Genomic DNA, 21,550 nt, shown 5'->3' with positions numbered 1-21,550 from the left:
GATGATCTGCAGAGAAAAATGGGAGAAACTCCCCAAATACAGGTGTGCCAAACTTTCAGCATCCTACTCAAGAAGTCTCGCGGCTGGAAATCGCTACCAAAGGTGCATCAAAGTACTGAGTAAAGTGTCTGAATACCTTTGTAAATGTCATACTGCATATACATTTTTTTACAAAAAAAGAAACCCGCACACTGCTCTTGCTAGTATTACTGCTCTAAAATAAGCTTTACATATTGGACTCAAGGCCTTCGTCAGAGCTTTGGTGATTTATTTTTAATTAGCACCCTTATGTAGACATAGCTCCACCTACATCCGTTCAATGCATCGAATGGGGTTGGAGTCGAGGGAAAATAAGTGTTACCAAATATAACAATGTGCATTTCATAAATATTCTAATAAAGTGTGTACATAAAACATATTAAACACGTCTGTAAAACCAGAATGAGGATATCAACCCATCAAGCAAGTGTTCATAAATCATTGGGTACAACGCAAGAAAAACATCAAAGTCATCTGAAATGGTGGCATTAATTATTGTTCACATTTACAACATAACATACATAGGCATTTCATCATTAAGAACTTCAAGAAATAATGTCTGAAAATCCAAAAACAGAATCTTTTGCTCAGAGTAATATTTATATCGCCTCACCTGTCTGATGTGTTAACTTTCTTTATGCCACAAAATCTTTTAAAAAAATGTAGAAATGTCAATTTTTTTCCTCATCTTATTCAACAGTTACCATGCACCTTCAAAAAAAGATAGCTCTGATGTACCTTTTTCATGTATTATTTTTTTGTTGCAAAATTTTTTATCTACAAACCTGTTTTTGCTTCGTCATTATGGGGTATTGTGTGTAGATTGTTGAAGGAAAACACAAAACACAATTTAATCAATTTTAGAATAAGGCTGTAACGTAACAAAATGTGGAAAAAGTCAAGGGATCTGAATACTTTCCGAATGCACGGACAGTCGTGGCTTTGAGAATGACATAAATATTAATTTCCACAAAGTTTGCTGCTTCAGTGTCTTTAGATATTTTTGTCAGATTTTACTATGGAATACTGAAGCATAATTACAATCATTTTATGGGCTTTTATTGACAATTACATGAAGTTGATGCAAAGAGTCAATATTTGCAGTGTTCACCCTTCTTTTTCAATCCGCCCTGGCATGCTGTTAATTAACTTCTGGGCCACATCCTGACTAATGGCAGCCCATTCTTGCATAATCAATGCTTGGAGTTTGTCAGAATTTGTGGGTTTTTGTTTGTCCACCCGCCTCTTGAGGATTGACCACACGTTCTCAATGGGATTAAGGTCTGGGGAGTTTCCTGGCCATGGACCCAAAATATCAATATCAAGTTCCCCGAGCCACTTAGTTATTACTTTTGCCTTATGACAAGGTGCTCCATCATGCTGGAAAAGGCATTGTTCGTCTCCAAACTGTTCCTGGATGGTTGGGAGAAGTTGCTCTCGGAGGATGTGTTGGTACCATTCTTTATTCATGGCTGTGTTCTTAGGCAAAATTGTGAGTGAGCCCACTCCCTTGGCTGAGAAGCAACCCCACACATGAATGGTCTCAAGATGCTTTACTGTTGGCATGACACAGGACTGATGGTAGTGCTCACCTTGTCTTCTCCGGACAAGCTTTTTTCCAGATGCCCCAAACAATCGGAATGGGGATTCATCAGAGAAAATAATTTTACCCCAGTCCTCAGCAGTCCAATCCCTGTACCTATTGCAGAATAGCAGTCTGTCCCTGATGTTTTTCCTGGAGAGAAGTGGCTTCCTTGCTGCCCTTCTTGACACCAGGCCATCCACCAAAAGTCTTCGCCTCACTGTGCGTGCTGCCATTCCTGAGCAAGCTCTGTACTGGTGGTTCCCCCGATCCCGCAGCTGAATCAACTTTAGGAGACAGTCCTATGTTGCTGGACTTTCTTGGGCTCCCTGAAGCCTTCTTCACAACAATTGAACCGTTCTCCTTGAAGTTCTTGGTGATCCGATAAATGGTTGATTTAGGTGCAGTCTTACTGGCAGCAATATCCTTACCTGTGAAGCCCTTGAAGGTAACCATGGTTGACAGAAGAAGAACAATGATTCCAAGCACCACCCCCCCTTTGAAGCTTCCAGTCTGATTTGAACTCAACCAATATGACAGAGTGATCTCCAGCCTTGTCCTCAACAAAACACACCAGTGTTAACATGAGAATCACTGACATGGTGTCAGCTGGTCCTTTTGTGGCAGGGATTCAGTTCATTTGCATGGCAAATAAGGACTTTGCAATTAATTGCAATTCATCTGATCACTCTTCATAACATTCTGGAGTATATGCAAATTGCCATCATACAAACTGATGCAGCAGACTTTGTGAAAATTAATATGGATGTCATTCTCAACTTTTGGCCAAGACTGTACACTCCATTTAATACCACCCCAGCCTCAAACGCATAGACCAGGGATCATCAACTGTATTAAGCCACAGGATTTTTTATTTTTTTATTTTAAATCACCCAGTTGGGGAACCCATAGGTCAAATACACACTCTTCCCTATATAGTGCATTCTTGGTCAAAAGTAGTGACATAAATAAACAGAAGCATAGCACTAAGTATTGAAGCAGACCCAAGTGGGCTTTTCGCCAGAGAGAGGCCCATGGCTATGTTCCACTTAGTCAAAAGCCCACTGAGGGATCGAACTGTTTTATGCATAACATTACTTAATTATCCAAGTGCTTTGTTGCAGATGCCTCAGTTGGTTTCTTTAAAAACATCTTTAAACCAAGGACCTGGTTTGAATAAATTGTTTATATTTCCTGGATTTTTTTACTTATAATTATTATTTTTTTTGGTTAGATCACTTCTTTGACATCTTGCGGTTCGAGAAACTATCTCTGCAAAGATTGGGTCAGCATCCGAAATATTGTTTACAGCATGTTGGCCATTCAGGGCTGGGAAATGAGCTAGAATGCTGAATGAGAGTTTGCAGATATATCTGGCGAGATAAGAAATGAAAGTGCTTGCAAACCCCATTCATTCCCAGGCCCCAGAGGACCTGTTGGGATCAGAGAGGAGCCACTCTTATTAAACCTTCTGCAGTTTTCTAATGCATCACGCAATAAGACTGGACCAGGCCAGAGTAAATACCATGCTACATATACATATTCTGCTCAATGACAGAACATAACTTTTTTTTTGTTGCTCAGGTTATGTTTTACTTAGTACAACTGGAGATTTGTGAAGTTTGTGGCCAGCTAGCGTTGTAAGTAAGTAAGTAAGTACAAGTGACTGTTTGTGCCAGTCTGTATTTTGACATTCAGCTGACAGGATTAAACTATGCCATGCTATACTGTTTAACAATGAGGATGACGCGTAACCTTATTTCCTATTTACTTATTGCACCTCCTGGCCTGAAGTACAATTACATAACAATTGAATAATGGACTGTACATTTGTCCGTCTGTCATTCAGAGACTCTTAAATGGTCTTGGAAAGACGCAACTGTGGATGTCTGTTCTTTACAAGAGCTGATTATAGAAGCTGCATATGGTCAGCATAAATACTTAGACAACAGAGAGCTGACAAGGCAGACTGTTTAGGAAACATTAAGAAGAGCATGAGCCACTCTCCCCGCCTGTCTCCTCTCCCGGCTGACTCTGAAACCAACTGCTCCCTCATCTTCCCTTATTTCCAAGAACTGAGTGTGTGTGGTATGAATGTGTGTGTGTGTGTGTGTGGTAGGGTAAAACAAAGAACTGGATAGCAGGCTGTAGTGAAATTTAACAGGCTTTAAAGGCTCTTCATGGTCAATCCGTTATCTACAGTGGCCATACAGCATTTACTGTGATACGGCCTATGCAGAAGTCAGGGCATTCATACTTCTTACGCTTTGTGTAGCAGAGCAGAGCTGTTGCAAAGGAAGTTGTCAATGAAATGAGTGTGTTTATACAGGACCTCACCCCCCCACCATCAACCAATCACGTCAAATCGAAGTTATACAGAGCCCTCCGCATTGTTATAAAATTTGGGAGGCACACGGTGATGCGGTACGGAGCTCGATTTGGTCTCTGCATGTCTCTGGAGGTGTCCTCCATATGAAGCCTCTGACCACATTTGGGATCAAGCATAAATTGGCTTTTTACTCAACCTGATCCAGCTCTACTCCAGCTGGAACCAGCTTGGGAATTCAAGCCTATATTAGGCGGTGAAATCAAATCAACCCCTACCTAATCACCCTAACCTGGGGTTTAGGATATATAGTATCTCAAATACATGTGCAGTGGCCCTCTCCCCCTCTCTCAGAACCTGACATGCAGCGCTTCCCAGGGGCTCGCCTCACTGTGCAGAACCATCCAGGGAGACGTGTGTTTACTTGGCAACACAAGGCCTATTGTCAGGTGTCCCTATGACTCTCCCCACTGGTCTGTGATTTGAAAAGGAGACGTGGGGGAAAGAGAGAGCTAATCATGCGCAGAACCCAAGATAAGTGGCAGTTTAACAAGTGACGTCTCATCCCGCAGCTGAAAGACTGTTCTTTTTTCTGCCCATGGTATAAATAGACCCGAGGGGATAAAAATAACACCAAGACTAAAATAAAATCATTAAGGCTGTTTGAGACAAAATAGTAGGCTAGAAATAGGCGAACTTTCAAGTTCTACGTCCTTGAGAATACCGAAACTCAAGATAAGAGAGGTTTCTGTTTGACATTCAAGACTATGCTGCCTCAATGACACGAAAGGCTGATGATTATCTAGTGTCTGATGATATGACGGAAGGCCTATCCTTTCCACACTGCTTTAACAGCATGCAGTAAGATATTCAATAGGCATTATAAAAATAAGGACAAAGAGCAGCACGTGAGAAGACCTGAATTACAGAATATGGTCCCAAACCAGAAACCGTGGATTGATGGCAGCATTCTTGCTTCAAGAGGGCCACCATTGTTCCTGTTCCCAAGAAAGCTAAGGTAACTGAGCTAAACGACAACCTCCCCGTAGCACTCAATTCCGTCATCATGAAGTGCTTTGAGAGACTAGTCAAGAACCATATCACCTCCACCCTACCTGACACCCTAGACCCACTCCAATTTGCTTACCGCCCCAATAGGTCCACAGACGACGCAATCGCAACCACACTGCCCTAACCCATCTGGACAAGAGGAATACCTATGTGAGAATGCTGTTCATCGACTACAGCTCAGCATTTAACACCATAGTCCCCTCCAAACTCGTCATCAAGTTAACCTCACACTCAACGTCAACAAAACAAAAGGAGTTGATCGTGGACTTCAGGAAAAAGCAGAGGGAGTACCCCCCTATCCACATCGACGGGACAGTAGTGGAGAGGGTAGTAAGTTTTAAGTTCCTCGGCGTACACATCACACAAACTGAATTGGTCCACCCACACAGACAGCGTTGTGAAGGAGGCGCTGCTGCGTTGTGAAGGAGGCTGAAGACATTCGGCTTGTCACCAAAAGCACTCACAAACTTCTACAGATGCACAACCGAGAGCATCCTGTCGGGCTGTATCACCGCCTGGTATGGCAACTGTTCCGCCCACAATCGTAAGGCTCTCCAGAGGGTAGGTCTGCACAACACCGGGGGCAAACTACCTGCCCTCCAGGACACCTACACCACCCGATGTCACAGGAAGGCCATAAAGATCATCAAGGACAACAACCACCCGAGCCACTGCCTGTTCACCCCGCTATCATCCAGAAGGCGAGGTCAGTACAGGTGCATCAAAGCAAGGACCGAGAGACTGAAAAACAGCTTCTATCTCAAGACCATCCGACTGTTAAACAGCCACCACTAACATTGAGTGGCTGCTGCCAACATACTGACTCATCTCCTGCCACTTTAATAATGGAAATTGATGTAATACATGTATCACTAGCCACTTTAAACAATGCCACTTAATATGTTTACATACCCTACATTACTCATCTCATATGTATATACTGTACTCGATACCATCTACTGCATCTTGCCTATGCCGTTCTGTACCATCACTCATTCATATAGCTTTATGTACATATTCTTTATCCCTTTACACTTGTGTGTATAAGGTAGTTGTTGTGGAATTGTTAGGTTAGATTACTCGTTGGTTATTACTGCATTGTCGGAACTAGAAGCACAAGCATTTCGCTACACTTGCATTAACATCTGCTAACCATGTGTATGTGACAAATAAAATTTGATTCGATTTTTCTGCCAATCTCTAGATAATGATTTAGATAATGATCAGTTTAAGTGTCATGTACACACACCATTTTAATTACATTTTCTTCAGCTGAAATGACCTTTACAGATCTCAGGCAGTCCTGCTATTTATAAGGAGACAGCACAATTTCAAATTGCCCTCCACATGCCATATAGGATTCAGTAACCAGCAAGACAACCAGGAACGGCGGAAAACGTGTGGCAAGGCGGCATTTGCCACAGAACTTTTCAATCAGGTGTGGCAGCACTACACCACTTTTGATTTAGTTTAATAAAATATAATCGACACAAGAGTATTCTTTCAGTCTGAGCATTTGTAGGGTTACTAGCCTGAACCAAAATCTGGCCTTACGTTGAACATAGGAAATCTCCTTTGGATTCTGTTTCAAGTCTAGCGTACTATATGCCCTGTCCCTCTAGCCAGGGTAAACAAAGTGGTAATGCTGTGCATTTATAGCCCAAAATGTTAATGGGATAACATTTGTTTTATGTTCAAACCTGGGCTGACTAGGCAACCTAAACTTTTTCAATACAAAATTATTAACTTGAATTATTCATTAAAACACAATAGCTGACAGACTGAGTACATTTTTTATTTGGCCTACAGTGGCAGGACTAAACGATGGAAACCTGCATAAAGCAAGCTCAGCCATGTGAGTTTTATTGTCCAGTCATGTTGCTTTCTCTGGGTCTGTGTACAAGAAACCCACAGAGTCTTTTAAAATATAATTAATATTAGCAGGTACAAGGTTGCTGCATTTTGACAGGATTTTCATCTTCCCCAAGGGGAAGTTTTTTAAAGCCATGTGACCTGACTAGAACTCTGGTCTCATCCTAGCCCATATTAAACCTCTTTACAACAGATAAATCAAGTCATACGGTATAAAACCCAGAGTTTTACCTGTTTAGGTTACCAGGTCAGGAAAAACTACGTGCCCAGATAAAAAAAAAATAATTCACCACACCACTCTGGAACCTGTATAAAACCCACTTTACATTCATAATCTCTGTCATATTTAATCAGGATCATAGAGGAAGAGCACAGACTGCTTAGTAACCAGCATCACATAGCCTAGGCCTCCAGTACTATCTCTCAGTGCTAACACCAATAATGTAAACCCTGGAAGGCTGATGCAATGTATTGTCCAATTAAAGGCTTTAAAAGCTACCAGATGCCATATTGGTACCTCCCAGAAGCAGCAGTCCTCCACAGGAATTAATGGAATTCTACAGGACAAAATGATGTGCATTTCTTTGTTGAAGTGGGGACAGTATCACTAATACTTTCTAAAAAATATATACTTTAAGGAAAAGGTTTTATTTAAATTATGTTCAGTTCACATAATATAATTTACAAGTATTATTAAGGTGTCTGTAATAGAATTTACTTGTCAAAAACAGTGGCGCAGCGGTCTAAGGCACAGTCTAAGGCACATCGCAGTGCTTGAGGCATCACTACAGCCCCGGGTTTGATCCCAGGCTGTGTCACAGCCGACCGTGTCCGGGAGACCCATGAGCACAATTTGCCCAGCGTCGTCCAGGTTAGGGGAGGGTTTGGCCAGCTGGGATGTCCTTGTCCCACCACGCGCTAGCGACTCCTTGTGGCTTGCCGGGCTCCTGCAAACTGACTTCGCTCGCCAGCTGTACGGTGTTTCCTCCGACAGTGAGCAGTGTGTCAAGAAGCAGTGTGGCTTGGCAGGGTCGTGTTTTGAAGGACGCATGGCTCTCGACCTTCGCCTCTCCCGAGTCCGTATGGGAGTTGCAGCAATCGACTGTAACTACCAATTGGATATCACAAAATTGGGGAGGAAGAGAGGTAAATGTAAAAAAAAAATAAACGATAGACATTAATAAATAATGAATACATATTATATTCAAATGAGGAGTAGCAGCAAAATGGCTGTGCGATGATTCAAGACGTCAGTCATCCAGGGTTTATATACATCATTGGCTATCACCCAACCAATGATGTACACAGTGTACAAAATATTATGAACACCTGCTCTTTCCATGACATGGACTGACAAGGTAAAAGCTATGTTCCCTTATTGATGTAATTTATTAAATCCACTTCAAATCAGTGTAGATGAAGGGGAGGAGACAAGTTAAAGGAGTTGTAAGCCTTGAGACATGGACAAAACTCAATATTAGGAAGGTGTTCTTAATGTTTTGTACACTCAGTTTATATAAACTAGAGCCGGCACGATAAACCAAACCTTGTTGACACCGACCACTTATTGTGGACATTTTGCAAATGTCGTTCATTATGATAAATAACCTATAGGGCCCAACTATAGAAATGTGAAGTTTGAAATGAAATAAGTTTGCTAATATGGGTGATTGTTGATAGGTCAATTGATAGCTGTGTCCCATGTTATTTCAGAAAGCCATGACACCCACCATCTCAGATTGTTCTGAAATCGTTTTGGTAGTTAGAAACAGATAAGCATTCCTGCAACATTATTTTTTATAATTTAATCTCAGAGAAATTAAGTTAATTGATTGGACCAGAATAGGACATTTTAATTCATAGGAGTCATACAATATTCAATAAATATAGTATCCAACATCCAATTTGGACAAAACATTTTTCTAACAATGAGTCAGACATGAAGCATCCAACAAAACGGTAAAAGGCACCCACAGAGCCCCAACACCCCAAACCAATCCCAACCCAACAAGTACACAGTACCAGTTCTCTATGTCTGACAAGTAGTATGGAACTGCGACTCAGAGTATTATTTCTTCATCCTATATAATGTGTTCTCAGTGAATTTGGTGATGGTTACTACATGATTCCACAAGTGTAATTTCATAGTGTTGATGTCTTAGCTATTATTCTACAATGTAGAAAATAGTACAAATAAAGAAAACCCTTGAATGAGTAGGTGTGTCCAAACTTTTGACTGGTAGTGTACATATTACCTCAATTACATTGACTAACCTGTACTCACACACTGACTCGGTACCCCCTGTATTTAGCCTCACTGTTGTTACTCTTATTTTTCTACTTTAGTTAATTTAGTAAATATTTTCTAAACGGCATTGTTGGTTAAGGGCTTTTAAGTAAGCATTTCACTGTAAGTTCTACACCTGTTACATACTGCGCATGTGACATTTTTTTTTTTATAGACTTTTAAGTTGAGGAGGGTAATCCTGACAGCGTGTGTATCACTCGGTCTGTGATATATGCTCCATTACCCTAACCTGTCCCACCCTCGGTGGCTAAACCTCCTATCACTCCCAGACAAGAGCCACCCAGACTGCCCTCCTATATAAAAATGAAACGTATGGAAGTAATTGCATAATTGATCTATCCCAGAGCTTGTACCGCATCCCATAAATATCCTGGATTTATGTCCCTGCCCAACACACGAAATCCACTTAAAAGACTAGCACACCGAGGCTAAGCTAGCCTGGCATGGGAGAGTCCTCAGCCAACTGAGGTTACCAAACAGGGAGCAAACAGACTCCATGACACTAGTGAACCTGACAGCCTGGAGTCTCAGTCTGGTCTCTGGGATGAGTGACCAGGACAGAGAGAGGCTGAGATAATGATGAAACCATGGGAAAGCCATGGCAGTTTTTTGTATTGATGACAAAACAAATAATATGACCCTCAGACAGTCATACTGCAAATCTATTTTTGAGTCTAATGCCAGGCCAACCGGATGCAAGATAAAACTTGATTTACACAATTAGATTACATAATAGCCCACTACTTTGTAAACATGGTTACCACAAACCAGATGTCATGAAAACAAAGCCCATCAAATCAGGAACAAAGGAATAAATAAAACATTTGCCAAGAATGATTTCAAGGGCATTTCCTTCATATGAAATGTTTGAAACCCCATTAAAAACAGATTGCTCCACACAATAACTTCCAGGTGCTTGAATGAAATGCAGTGCCTCAAACGTTTCCAAATAAGGTCATATTCCAAGCTCTGTATGGCAACACTTCTATGAGATCAAACTGTGCATAAAGCTTCCATTTAATGTGCCCAACAGCTCAGGCCCACAGGGAGAACGCGGTAGGTAGCCTATTGATGGACAGTTCTATTATGGACAGTTTCACATGACCATCCCCTTGTACTGTAAAAAAAAAAGTGCACACCCTCCCCTCTCATAAAATGAACTAAAAAAGAACAATTACCACCACATATAACAATAACTGTAGTAATCCTGTGGTTATAAACATGGATATCAACTTGACCACTTCAGCATGGTTTTGTGGCACAGTCTGTACGTGACCAATTTTTTTTTGACTTGATCAGAGCCGGCTGCAGACAATGAACAGCTAGGGGGAAATCAGATTTTAAACCTTTTGACGGTATATTTATAATTATATAAAATATATGCAACAATTTTCCACCAACAGGTTTCTGTGCCAAAGCACCATGCAACCAATAAGCAACGCATAACTGCATACCAATTACTGACATCGAGCACTTTTCATCATAGCTTGCGTTTTCAACACCACAATACAATTGACATATTCCATCTCGACAAACAGAAAATACATCCCTCCCTACTCAGTATCAAATGCCTGGCTTGACAATCTACGAATGTCATTCAACTTTTTGGTGGTTTTGTAACGGATGTCTCTTTCCATTCATCAAATGGCCGGGGCACAGTTTGGATGCTGGAATAATATTTGAGTGGAATGGATGAATGTGCGCAGGTAGCCTACAAGAGAGACTTTTGAGGTAGCCTAATCAGATTATTTGTGACTGGTTATGTTCATGCCACACATAAAAAGGTAATACATATTAAAAGTTAATTGACAAATATTTAGGCTATATTGAAGCATTAGGTTCTAGGTCATAAATAGTGACTCGGATCGGAATAGGAGGCAAAACGCGTGTTAAGCTTTCCTAAATAACTGGGCCTGCCGGGAGCATAGGCCTATGTGGCTAGACTATATAGGATGACTTGGGAAAAGGATGATTGGCAACAAACAGAGCATCAGAAGTAAAAATACAGCCAGACTGTCCTGTGCCTTTCAAGACCTTATACATCGGTCAAGAGTAGACCTACAACTGATCCAAATGGAATGAAACATTCAAATAACAGGGTTTTTACACCATTATTCAAATGACATTGTCACTGCTTCAAAATACAAGTTGCACTGCTTGTAATAATACTAAAACAACCTTTTTACAACATGTAGCAACCTCACCAAGATATTTTAGCCTTTTGGTATTGTAGCAAACGGTGGGTCAGGGAATACAACTCGGGTTGCTGGTGTGAAAGACAAACAAATCTACACATAGTGGCTATAGGGTTAATCCGCTTGCTGGGAATTGAAATGTGACTCATATAGCGAGGTTTGCTTCACTGCCCCCATACTTGTTAGGCATGTCCCTGTGCTTCAACTACTCAGCCCACCTAGTACGTCCGAGCCGTGAGTGCCTTTGAACGGGGTATGGTAATAGGTGCCAGGCTCACCGGTTTGTGTCAAGAACTGCAACGATGCTGGGTTGTTCACTCTCTAGAGTTTCCCGTGTTTATCAAGAATGGTCCACCACCTAAAGGACAACCAGCCAACTTACACAACTGTGGGAAGCATTGGAGTCAATAGAATATGAGGACAACTACAAATACCTAGGTGTCTGGTTAGACTGTAAACTCTCCTTCCAGACTCACATTAAGCAACTCCAATCCAAAATTAAATCTAGAATCGGCTTCCTATTTCGCAACAAAGCATCCTTCACTCATGCTGCCAAACATACCCTCGTAAAACTGACCATCCTACCGATCCTCGAATGTAATTTATAAAATAGCCTCCAACATAATACTCAACAAATTGTATGCAGTCTATCAGTGTCATCCGTTTTGTCACCAAAGCCCCATATACTACCCACCACTGCGACATCTCGTTGGCTGGCCCTCGCTTCATACCCGTCACCAAACACACTGGCTCCAGGTCATCTACAAGTCTCCGCTAGGTAAAGCCCCACCTTATCTCAGCTCACTGGTCACCATAGCAGCACCCACCTGTAGCACACGTTTGATTGCTATATTGTAATTACTTTGCCACCATGGCCTATTTACTGCTTACCTCCCTTATCTTACCTCATTTGCATAAATACTTTTTTCTGCTGTATGTTTGTTTATTCCATGTGTAACTCTGTGTTGTTGTATGCGTCAATCTGCTGTGCTTAATCTTGGCCAGGTCGCAGTTGTAAATGAGAACTTGTTCTCAACTAGCCTACCTGGTTAAATAAAGGTTAAATAAAAACGTTTTAAATGGGTTTCATTAGGTTGTTGCCCCCTCCCCTCCAGCCAGGTATTATTCTGCACTGTTTTAGTTAAGTGGGTGTCTCAATAGCTATCAATTTAACAACTTTTGCAGTAAAATATTTTTACACAACCATCCATTTCACATATGGGAGAACTTGAGAGATATGGAGAAACATGGTTGTATTTTGTTATACCTTGGGTAGAGGTATCAACATGTTGGGGGCATTGCCACTTACCTATGTAGGGCCTATTATCGTTCCGTTATATTGTGGCGTTTCAAACCTACTGGCTTGGCTGAAATAGAATGCGTGTCCAATTTGATCTCTTAGAAAATAACTTTCGATGCAATCTTTTACTTTAGTCTATGTTATTAGCTATAAGTCTATAGAGACTTTTTTAATATATAACATTATACAAACGTGTACGTTAGTTGGTGTGCGTTTATCTGGGGTTTAAAGAGCAGATTCCTGCCAAGGATTTAGTAAAATATGGGACATTAATTGCGACATCAAATGTTTTTCAATAGTGCAGTGAGTGCAATAAATTCTTACTTTTCTTGGGTGATGTTTTCCTTTATAGCACCTAACGTTGCGTGGCTGTTGCCCTGTTGCAGCAGCCTACATGTAGCCAGGTGCCGCTGGTACTGGTCTTTCAAGCAGGCGTTTTCCGAACACAATTCGGACACTTGCAGCTCGAGCTCCTCTATCCTAGTCTTGTGCATCTCCAGTAACTCCTGTTGGGTCTCGATAATGTTATTAAGCTCCTTCAGATACTCCGCAGCCCTGGTTGGGTTCTCGGTCGGGCTTTCCATCTCGCTCCGACTCTGGTTGACCCCCCCAAACTCTGTTTTATCGAAGCCCGTTTTCAACCTGCGTTATGGCTACGCGCAGTTAAATTCCAACCCGATGTGCCTTTTTGCGCCTCGCCATTGTTTCCATGTACTGTTTGAAAGAGCGAGAATGAAATGTGCCCAGTGCAAAGCGCGTTCCAACGGCAACAACTAATCTCCGAAAACCACTTCAGTTAGGGAAGAAAACACATTTAACCCTTAAAAGGACGTCGAACCAATTGTCTCATATCCCTTTAGTTTGCCAATTTATCCGAAACATATACGATACTATCTGAAATTAATCCCTTGTAGGCTACCGTTCCAAACCCCCGTAAAATGTCTCGTTATCATCCTCCGGTCCACGTTGTACCCGTGACTTTTCGTAAACAGATGGTGGTTGTCAAGTAGGCGGGGTTTTCAAGTTTTAAGAATCTGTTTGGTGCAAAATTGCGGTTTAATAAAGCCCTATTCGCACCGTACTAATATTACTAGAGAACGTTGGTTATGTAGGTATGACCCCATAATGTCCGTTATCCCAGAGGACGATTCGGACGGGATTCGTTTTTTCCAAACTGCCCCCTGTATTTCTTGCTTAAAAAAAAAAAAAAATGTTTTTTATAAATTGACAGTTATAACAGAAGCCTGGAGTTTTTTTTTCTTGGCGTGAAAATATTTCAACAAGTCCGGGCAATAGCAGGGTACACTGATAACTCGAGCTTGCTTCCCAAATTTCTAAACCATAACAAACTATCTTTGGTATAGTGTCGCCATAATATTTGAATTGAGGAAGTGTGATCATAATCATTAGGATATTTGAGCGATCCGCAGTAGAAGACGTCCTAAATGACCCCCCCCCCCCCCCCCCCCAAAAAAAACATTTTTTTTTACGATGCATTATGGATCTTCAATTCATTCGCACAAAACGTAAACAAAAGCATTCACTGTGAAAGTTGATATATGTAGGCCCTTCATTTAAAAGGCTACGAGCAGCACTTTTTTAAATATATCGAATCAGTTATTGTTTCTTGCTCAAACCGCGAATAACACCTGTCAAACTCAGACATTTATCTCAAAACACAAGGGATGTCGATTCTCACGAGACGAGTATTATCAGAGGATTGTGGAGTTTGCAAAGAGTAGGTTATTATGTCTGATATTGTAACTCTCGTGCCATGTCAAAATAATGGCAGATTCGTATTGGACTAAATTTACAGATATTGTGTTTTGTTCCCGCGCACATAATAACATTACCCGACCTCCCCAGCAAAACTAATCCCGGATTAATCTGGGACGGGATTAGTTTTACTGGGGGAGGATCTGTCATTTTAGTCCAGACTGAATCTGCCATGTCAGTAATTTTGACATGGCAGGAGAGTAACAATTCCAGACAGAATAGCCTACTGTTTTTTGGCAAACTCCAAAGTCCTCTAATACTGGTTCCGTGCGAATCGACATCCCTGTGTTTTGAGATAAATGTCTGCGTTTGACAGGTGTTGCTTCCGGTTTGCGTATGAAACAATAACTGATTCGATAAATTGAACGAAGTGCTGCGCATAGCCTATATATGAAGGGTTTATGTAGTCTATTAACTTCCACAGTGAATGCTTATGTTTATACCTACGTTTGGTGCGAATGAATTGAACTTCATAACAGGCTAGTGATAGCTTTGCAATGGGTGCAGTTAGCCACTGATTCCTTCCAAACCACTCATTGTTGAATTTGCGATTTCAAACTTCTTGTGTAATGTTTATGTCCAATGCCCGATGAGCACCGATACGTTTTTATCTATAATTTCTCTTAATTATTTCTCTTCATATGATAAGAATTAAAAGGGATTTTCCAGCAGGATGAAAACCAGCCCTGTCGCAGACCAGGATGTCTTGCTCCCAGACAGACTAAATCACTTTTTTGCTTGCTTTGAAGACAATACAGTGCCACTGGCATGGCCCTGCTACCAAAACCTGTGGGCTCTCCTTCACTGCAGCAGAAGTGAGTAAAACATTTAAATGTGTTAACCCTAGCAAGGCTGCAGGCCCAGACGGCATCCCCAGCCGCGTCCTCAGAGCATGCGCAGACCAGCTGGCTGGTATGTTTACAGACATATTCAATCAATCCTTATCCCAGTCTGCTGTTCCCACATGCTTCAAGAGGGCCACCATTGTTCCTGTTCCCAAAAAAGCTAAGGTAACTGAGCTAAACGACTAGCACTCACTTCCGTCATCATGAAGTGCTTTGAGAGACTAGTCAAGGACCATATCACCTCCACCCTACCTGACACTCTAGACCCACTCCAATTTGCTTACTGCCCCAATAGGTCCACAGACGACGCAATTGAAACCACACTGCCCTAACCCATCTGGACAAGAGGAATACCTATGTGAAAATGCTGTTCATTGACTACAGCCCAGCATTTAACACCATAGTACCCTCCAAACTCGTCATCAAGCTCGAGAGCCTGGGTCTCTACCCCGCCCTGTGCAACTGGGTACTGGACTTCCTGACGGGCCGCCCCAGGTGGTGAGGGTAGGTAACAACATCTCCACCCCGCTGATCCTCAACACTGGGCCCCCCCACAAGGGTGCATTCTGAGTCCTCTCCTGTACTCCCTGTTCACCCATGACTGCGTGGCCATGCACGCCTCCAACTCAATCATCAAGTTTGCAGACGACACTACAGTGGTAGGCTTGATTACCAACAACGACGAGACAACGTACAGGGAGGAGGTGAGGGCCCTCGGAGTGTGGTGTCAGGAAAATAACCTCACACTCAACGTCAACAAAACAAAGGAGATGATTGTGGACTTCAGGAAACAGCAGAGGGAGCACCCCCCTATCCACATCGACGGGACAGTAGTGGAAGGGGTAATACATTTTAAGTTCCTCGGCGTACACATCACAGACAAACTGAAATGGTCCACCCACACAAACTGTGTGGTGAAAAAGGCACCACAGCACAACAGCTCCTCCTCAGGAGGTTGAAGAAATTTGGCTTGTCACCAAAAGCACTCACAAACTTCTACAGATGCACAATCGAGAGCGTCCTGTCGGGCTGTCTCACCGCCTGGTACGGCAACTGCTCCGCCCACAACCGTAAGGCTCTCCAGAGGGTAGTGAAGTCTGCACAACGCATCACCGGGGGCAAAATACCTGCCCTCCAGGACACTTACACCACCTGATGTCACAGGAAGGCCATAAAGATCATCAAGGACAACAACCACCCGAGCCACTGCCTGTTCACCCCGCTATCATCCAAAAGGCGAGGTCAGTACAGGTGCATCAAAGCAGGGACCGAGAGACTGAAAAACAGCTTCCATAAAGGCCATCAGACTGTTAAACAGCCACCACTAACATTGAGTGGCTGCTGCCAACATACTGACTCATCTCCTGCCACTTTAATAATGGAAATTGATGTAAAAAAATGTATCACTAGCCACTTTAAACAATGTCACTTAATATAATGTTTACATACCCTACATTACTCATCACATATGTATATAATGTACTCTATATCATCTACTGCATCTTGCCATCTTTATGTAATACATGTATCACTAGCCACTTTAAACTATGCCACTTAATATGTTTACATACCCGACATTACTCATCTCATATGTATATACTGTACTCGATACCATCTATTGCATCTTGCCTATGCCGTTCTGTACCATCACTCATTCATATATCTTTATGTACATATTCTTTATCCCTTTACACTTGTGTGTATAAGGTAGTTGTTGTGGAATTGTTGGGTTAGATTACTCGTTGGTTATTACTGCATTGTCGGAACTAGAAGCACAATCATTTCGCTACACTCGCATTAACATCTGCTAACCATGTGTATGTGACAAATAACATTTTATTTTATTTGATTCCTGATTCGATATATTTTTATATTCATTATACAAAATTCTTCAACAACTTACATCAAACATGTCTAACAAAACACAGGTATAAACAAGAACATATTAAATACAGACAATATATATATATATATATATATATATATATAAACAGAAAGAAATGTATAAAAAAACTATATTACAAAAAATATGACAATTCTAGTATTTATTTTTTTGCTAGTCACTATGGATAATTCCTTAACAAGATGATTAGTAATTTTGGTCAGATTTTCACCATTTTTTATAACACATATGGAACTATGTTGTAACCCAAAAGTGTTAAATAAATCAAATATATTTTATATTTGGGCGCTGTACTGCACCAGCGACTCCTGTGGCGGGCCGGGGGCAGTGCACGCTAACCAAGGTTTCCAGGTGCACGGTGTTTCCTCCGACACATTGGTGCGGCTGGCTTCTGGGTTGGATGTGCGCTGTGTTAAGAAGCTGTGCGGCTTGGTTGGGTTGTGTATCGGAGGACGCATGACTTTCAACCTTCGTCTATCCCGAGCCCGTAAGGGAGATGAGACAAGATAGTAGCTACTAAACAACTGGATACCACGAAATTGGGGAGAAAAGGGGTAAAATTAAAATTAAAAAATAAACATTTTATATTTGAGATTCTTCAAGTAGCCACCATTTGCCTAGCTGACAGCTTTGTACACTCTTAGAATTCTCTCAGGTAGCTTCATCTGGAATGCTTTTCCAACAGTCTTGAAGGAATTTCCACATAAGCTGAGCACTGGTTGGTTACTTTTCCTTCACTCTGCTGTCCAACTCATCCCAAAACATCTCAATTTGGTTGAGGTTGGGGGATTGTGGAGGCCAGGTCATCTGATGCAGCACTCCATCACTCTCCTTCTGTATAAAATAGCCCTTACACAGCCTGGATTTGTGTTGTGTCATTGTCGTGTTGAAAAACAAATGAGTCCCACTAAGTGCAAACCAGACGGGATGGCGTTTCACTGTAGAATGATATGGTAGCCATGCTGGTTAAGTGTGCCTTGATTTCTAAATCAATTGCAGACGGTGTCACCAGAAAAGCACCCCCACACTATAACACCTCCTCATTCATGCTTTACGGTGGGAAATACACATGCGGAGATCATCCATTCACCAACACCGCGTCTCACAAAGACACAGCGGTTGGAACCAAAAATCTCTTCTCTTTGCTTATTTGAGCTGTTCTTGCCATAATATGGAATTGGTCTTTTACCAAATAGGGCTATCTTCTGTATACCTCCCTACCTTGTCACAACACAACTGATTGGCTCAAACGCATTATGAAGGAAATAAATTCCACAACTTTTAACAAGCCACACCTGTTAATTGAAATACTTTCCAGGTATTCCACCTCATGAAGCTGGTTGAGAGAATGCCAAGAGTGTGCAAAGCTGTCATCAAGGCAAAGGGTGGCTATTTTAAGAATCTCAAATATCAAATGTATTTTAATTTGTATAACACTTTTTTGATTACTACATGATTCCATATGTGTTATTTCATAGTTGTGATGTCTTCACTATTTTTCTACAGTGTAGAAAATAGTCAAAAATAAAGAAAAACCCTTGAATGAGTAGGTGTTCTAAAACTTTTGCCCGGTAGTGTACATCTCTAACAAATTGTAACAAAAAGGGGGAAATAAGGAATAAATATATTCTAGATTTTTGTGACATAGTTTTGTTGTTCCTTTGCATCCGGATTGAAATAACGCCAGGCATCATCAACAGAGAGATCCTTGCATAATGTTGTGATGATATTGCTATTTTGAGGGCTTTGACTCATTCTAGGAGGAAAATTATCAACACAGTCATCAGGTGTTTCGTTAAAATCCCCTAAGAGAACTGGAAAATAAAAAGTATTTGTTGTGTAAATCCTGTAATTTCCTGGTAAATTGAGCAAAAAGGGTCTTATTTGGAGCATGTGAGTTATGTCCATACACATTACAGATGATGAAAATAGCATTGTCAAGTTTAACACTATGACCCATCTCCCATCCTGTGAAGATGTGGATTCTAGAATGTCACCTTTAAAATTGTGGATAAGTGTCAAAACACCAGCAGAATGGTTTGATCCATGACAGAAATAGGCCATGTCTCCCCATTGTTTCAAGTCACTGTCACGAATCCCGCCGAAGATGGTGCCTCTTCCTGTTCTGGCGGCGCTCTGCGGTCGTCGTCGCCGGCCTACTAGCTGCCATCGATTCCCTTTCCTTTTGTTTCTGTTAGTTGGGTCTAATTGGTTACACCTGTTTTGAGTTTAGTTTTGTTGGTAGGCTATTTAAGGGCACTAGGCCCGCTGGTTATTGTGCGGGCTTGTTCTCTGTTTTATGGTGTTGGTTGATTATTGTGATCTCTATTTTTCCGGACAGTTTTGGTCTTGTTTATTTGGAAGGGTTGTTTCATGCACCCTTGTGTTTTGCATGTCCGTTTTTCCGCTGTCATTGGAATAAAAGATCCACGTACGGAACTACCTGCTCTCTGCGCTTGACTCCTCCACCCACCATTCATAGAAGTCACTTTCACATGAGAGTTTCCTGAAGAAGTACAAAATCTTCTTTACTGCGTTTACAATATAAAATAAGGCTTTTTGTAAGGAAAACCCCTAGCATTCAGGCTAACGATATAAAGTGAGTTGAAAACAAACTCCTGCATTAAAAAAGAAAGAGATGCAAACTAGACAACAGATGTAGTAATGTGAACAATAAAACAAACGGTAAAGCTTGAGAGGGTTACTCCGACGGAAAACCACGCTCAGTTGAGGTAGTGGTGGTTAACAGTATAACAAATCCCTTTTTTCCCTTTTTTGTTTGGAAAGTGTTCATAAATTGTAGTTTGAATGGTAAATGTACTCGTTTCAGTACACACAGTTCACAGTTCAAGTGTGGTTCATGTCATCAGAGTTAACCAGTAATCTTTCTTCCTTTGATGAACATGTATTGGCCCTTGAACCCAGCGTTCTTTCCCTCTTGTTGTGCCTTCTGTATAAGCGGCCACAGTTTCTCCCTGGCAGTCTGATCCTGTGGTATCAGATCTTCTTTGATGCAAAGCTTCTTCCCATCCAGAAACTTCTTCCCCGTGGTCATTTTCCAGATATGTCCCTGTAGTGGTGAATAGTGAAGCGCAGGATGACATTGCAAGGGGGTCCATCAGATCTTCGTTTCCCAAGTCGATGTACCACGTCGATCTTGTCTTTGATGCACGGAACAACCTTTCCCAGGATATTGATGACTACTTCTCCAATGTCCTCTCCCTCTACCTCTCTTACACCTTGGATTTTCAGATTCCACCTGCGAGAGTACTGTTGAAGTTCAGCTACATTCTCACACAGCTCATTATTTTGGGATTGCAGTATCTTCAGCTTGTTCTCTAGGAACATTATATTTTTCGTGGTCTCGCTCACAACTGTGTGAAGCTGACGGACAGTCTCTGACAAATTATACATTTTCTTTGTTTCTTCAGTAGCCCTCTCTATGATGGACCCTTTGAAGAATGTGGTGTTTTGTTTCGTAGTCAGGGTCTGGATTACATTGAAAAGTTCAGACATGAAAATGTCCTCTTTCACTTTTTTTCTCTGGTGGATTTTTAATTGGGGTCTGAGGTAAAGATGTTGCAAGGATCTCGTCCTGGTCCATCTTGTTCTTTCTCTTGCTTGAGCTCGCAGCATCTTGGGTATCCATGCTTCTCTGGTTCTCGTCGTAGCTAGCTAGCATGCTTGCCGTCTTCTGTGGATATTGGATATTCAGTCCAATTAAAGCTACTGGAGATATAAAGTGATTTGACGTCACTTCTTGGATGAGCACATCTAATGTAACTCTGTGGCAGCACCCAAGGCTTGAACTTTCGGGCTCTACCCTTAGATTTGGCAGTGACGTCGTGTCCCCATGAGTGACAGAACACTGAGCCAATCACGGCGCAACTAGAGAACATTACCAACCCCTACACTCCGTATTTTCCGCTGGCTGTCCCACCACCACAGAAAGCACTGAGCTAGGCTGAACAACCTGTATTTTGCAACTGCCTTACTCAAGATAGGAAAAGAGACCATGTTTGTATGGAGGCTTTATTCACTCAATTTTTATTTGATTTTTTTTACATTGTTGCAAAAATGATGGGTCACCACTGATTATGATCACACTTCCTCAATTCAAATATTATGGCGACAATATACCAACGATGGTTTGGTATGGTTTAGAAACTTGGGAACCAAGCTCGAGTTATCAGTGTAGCCTGTTATCACCTGGACTTATATCTTCGCGCCTAGAAAAAAAACAGTCTAGGCTTCCATCATAACTGTCAATTTATTGAAAAGAAATATAAGAAATACAGCTTGGAAAAAAAATAATCTTGAATTGTCCATTGGA

General features: G+C 41.5%; 1 protein-coding gene across 2 annotated transcripts in view; it reads right to left on the bottom strand.

Moving 5' to 3' along the window:
* The window catches only part of iqsec1a (IQ motif and Sec7 domain ArfGEF 1a), a 180,127-nt gene extending 166,051 nt beyond the window's left edge, over positions 1-14,076 (bottom strand). For both annotated transcript variants that reach the window (XM_021615546.2, XM_021615553.2), the window contains exon 1: positions 13,018-14,076. In XM_021615546.2, coding sequence (XP_021471221.2) covers positions 13,018-13,277 — 260 coding nt within the window. In that variant the 5' untranslated portion in view covers positions 13,278-14,076. The remainder of the gene's footprint in view (positions 1-13,017) is intronic.
* Between the last annotated feature and the right edge of the window lie 7,474 nt (positions 14,077-21,550).

The sequence above is a fragment of the Oncorhynchus mykiss genome, chromosome 9 (genome assembly GCF_013265735.2).
Source record: "Oncorhynchus mykiss isolate Arlee chromosome 9, USDA_OmykA_1.1, whole genome shotgun sequence".
In the NCBI taxonomy this organism is placed as follows: Eukaryota; Metazoa; Chordata; class Actinopteri; order Salmoniformes; family Salmonidae; genus Oncorhynchus; species Oncorhynchus mykiss.
This window is presented reverse-complemented; position numbering and strand designations above follow the sequence as displayed.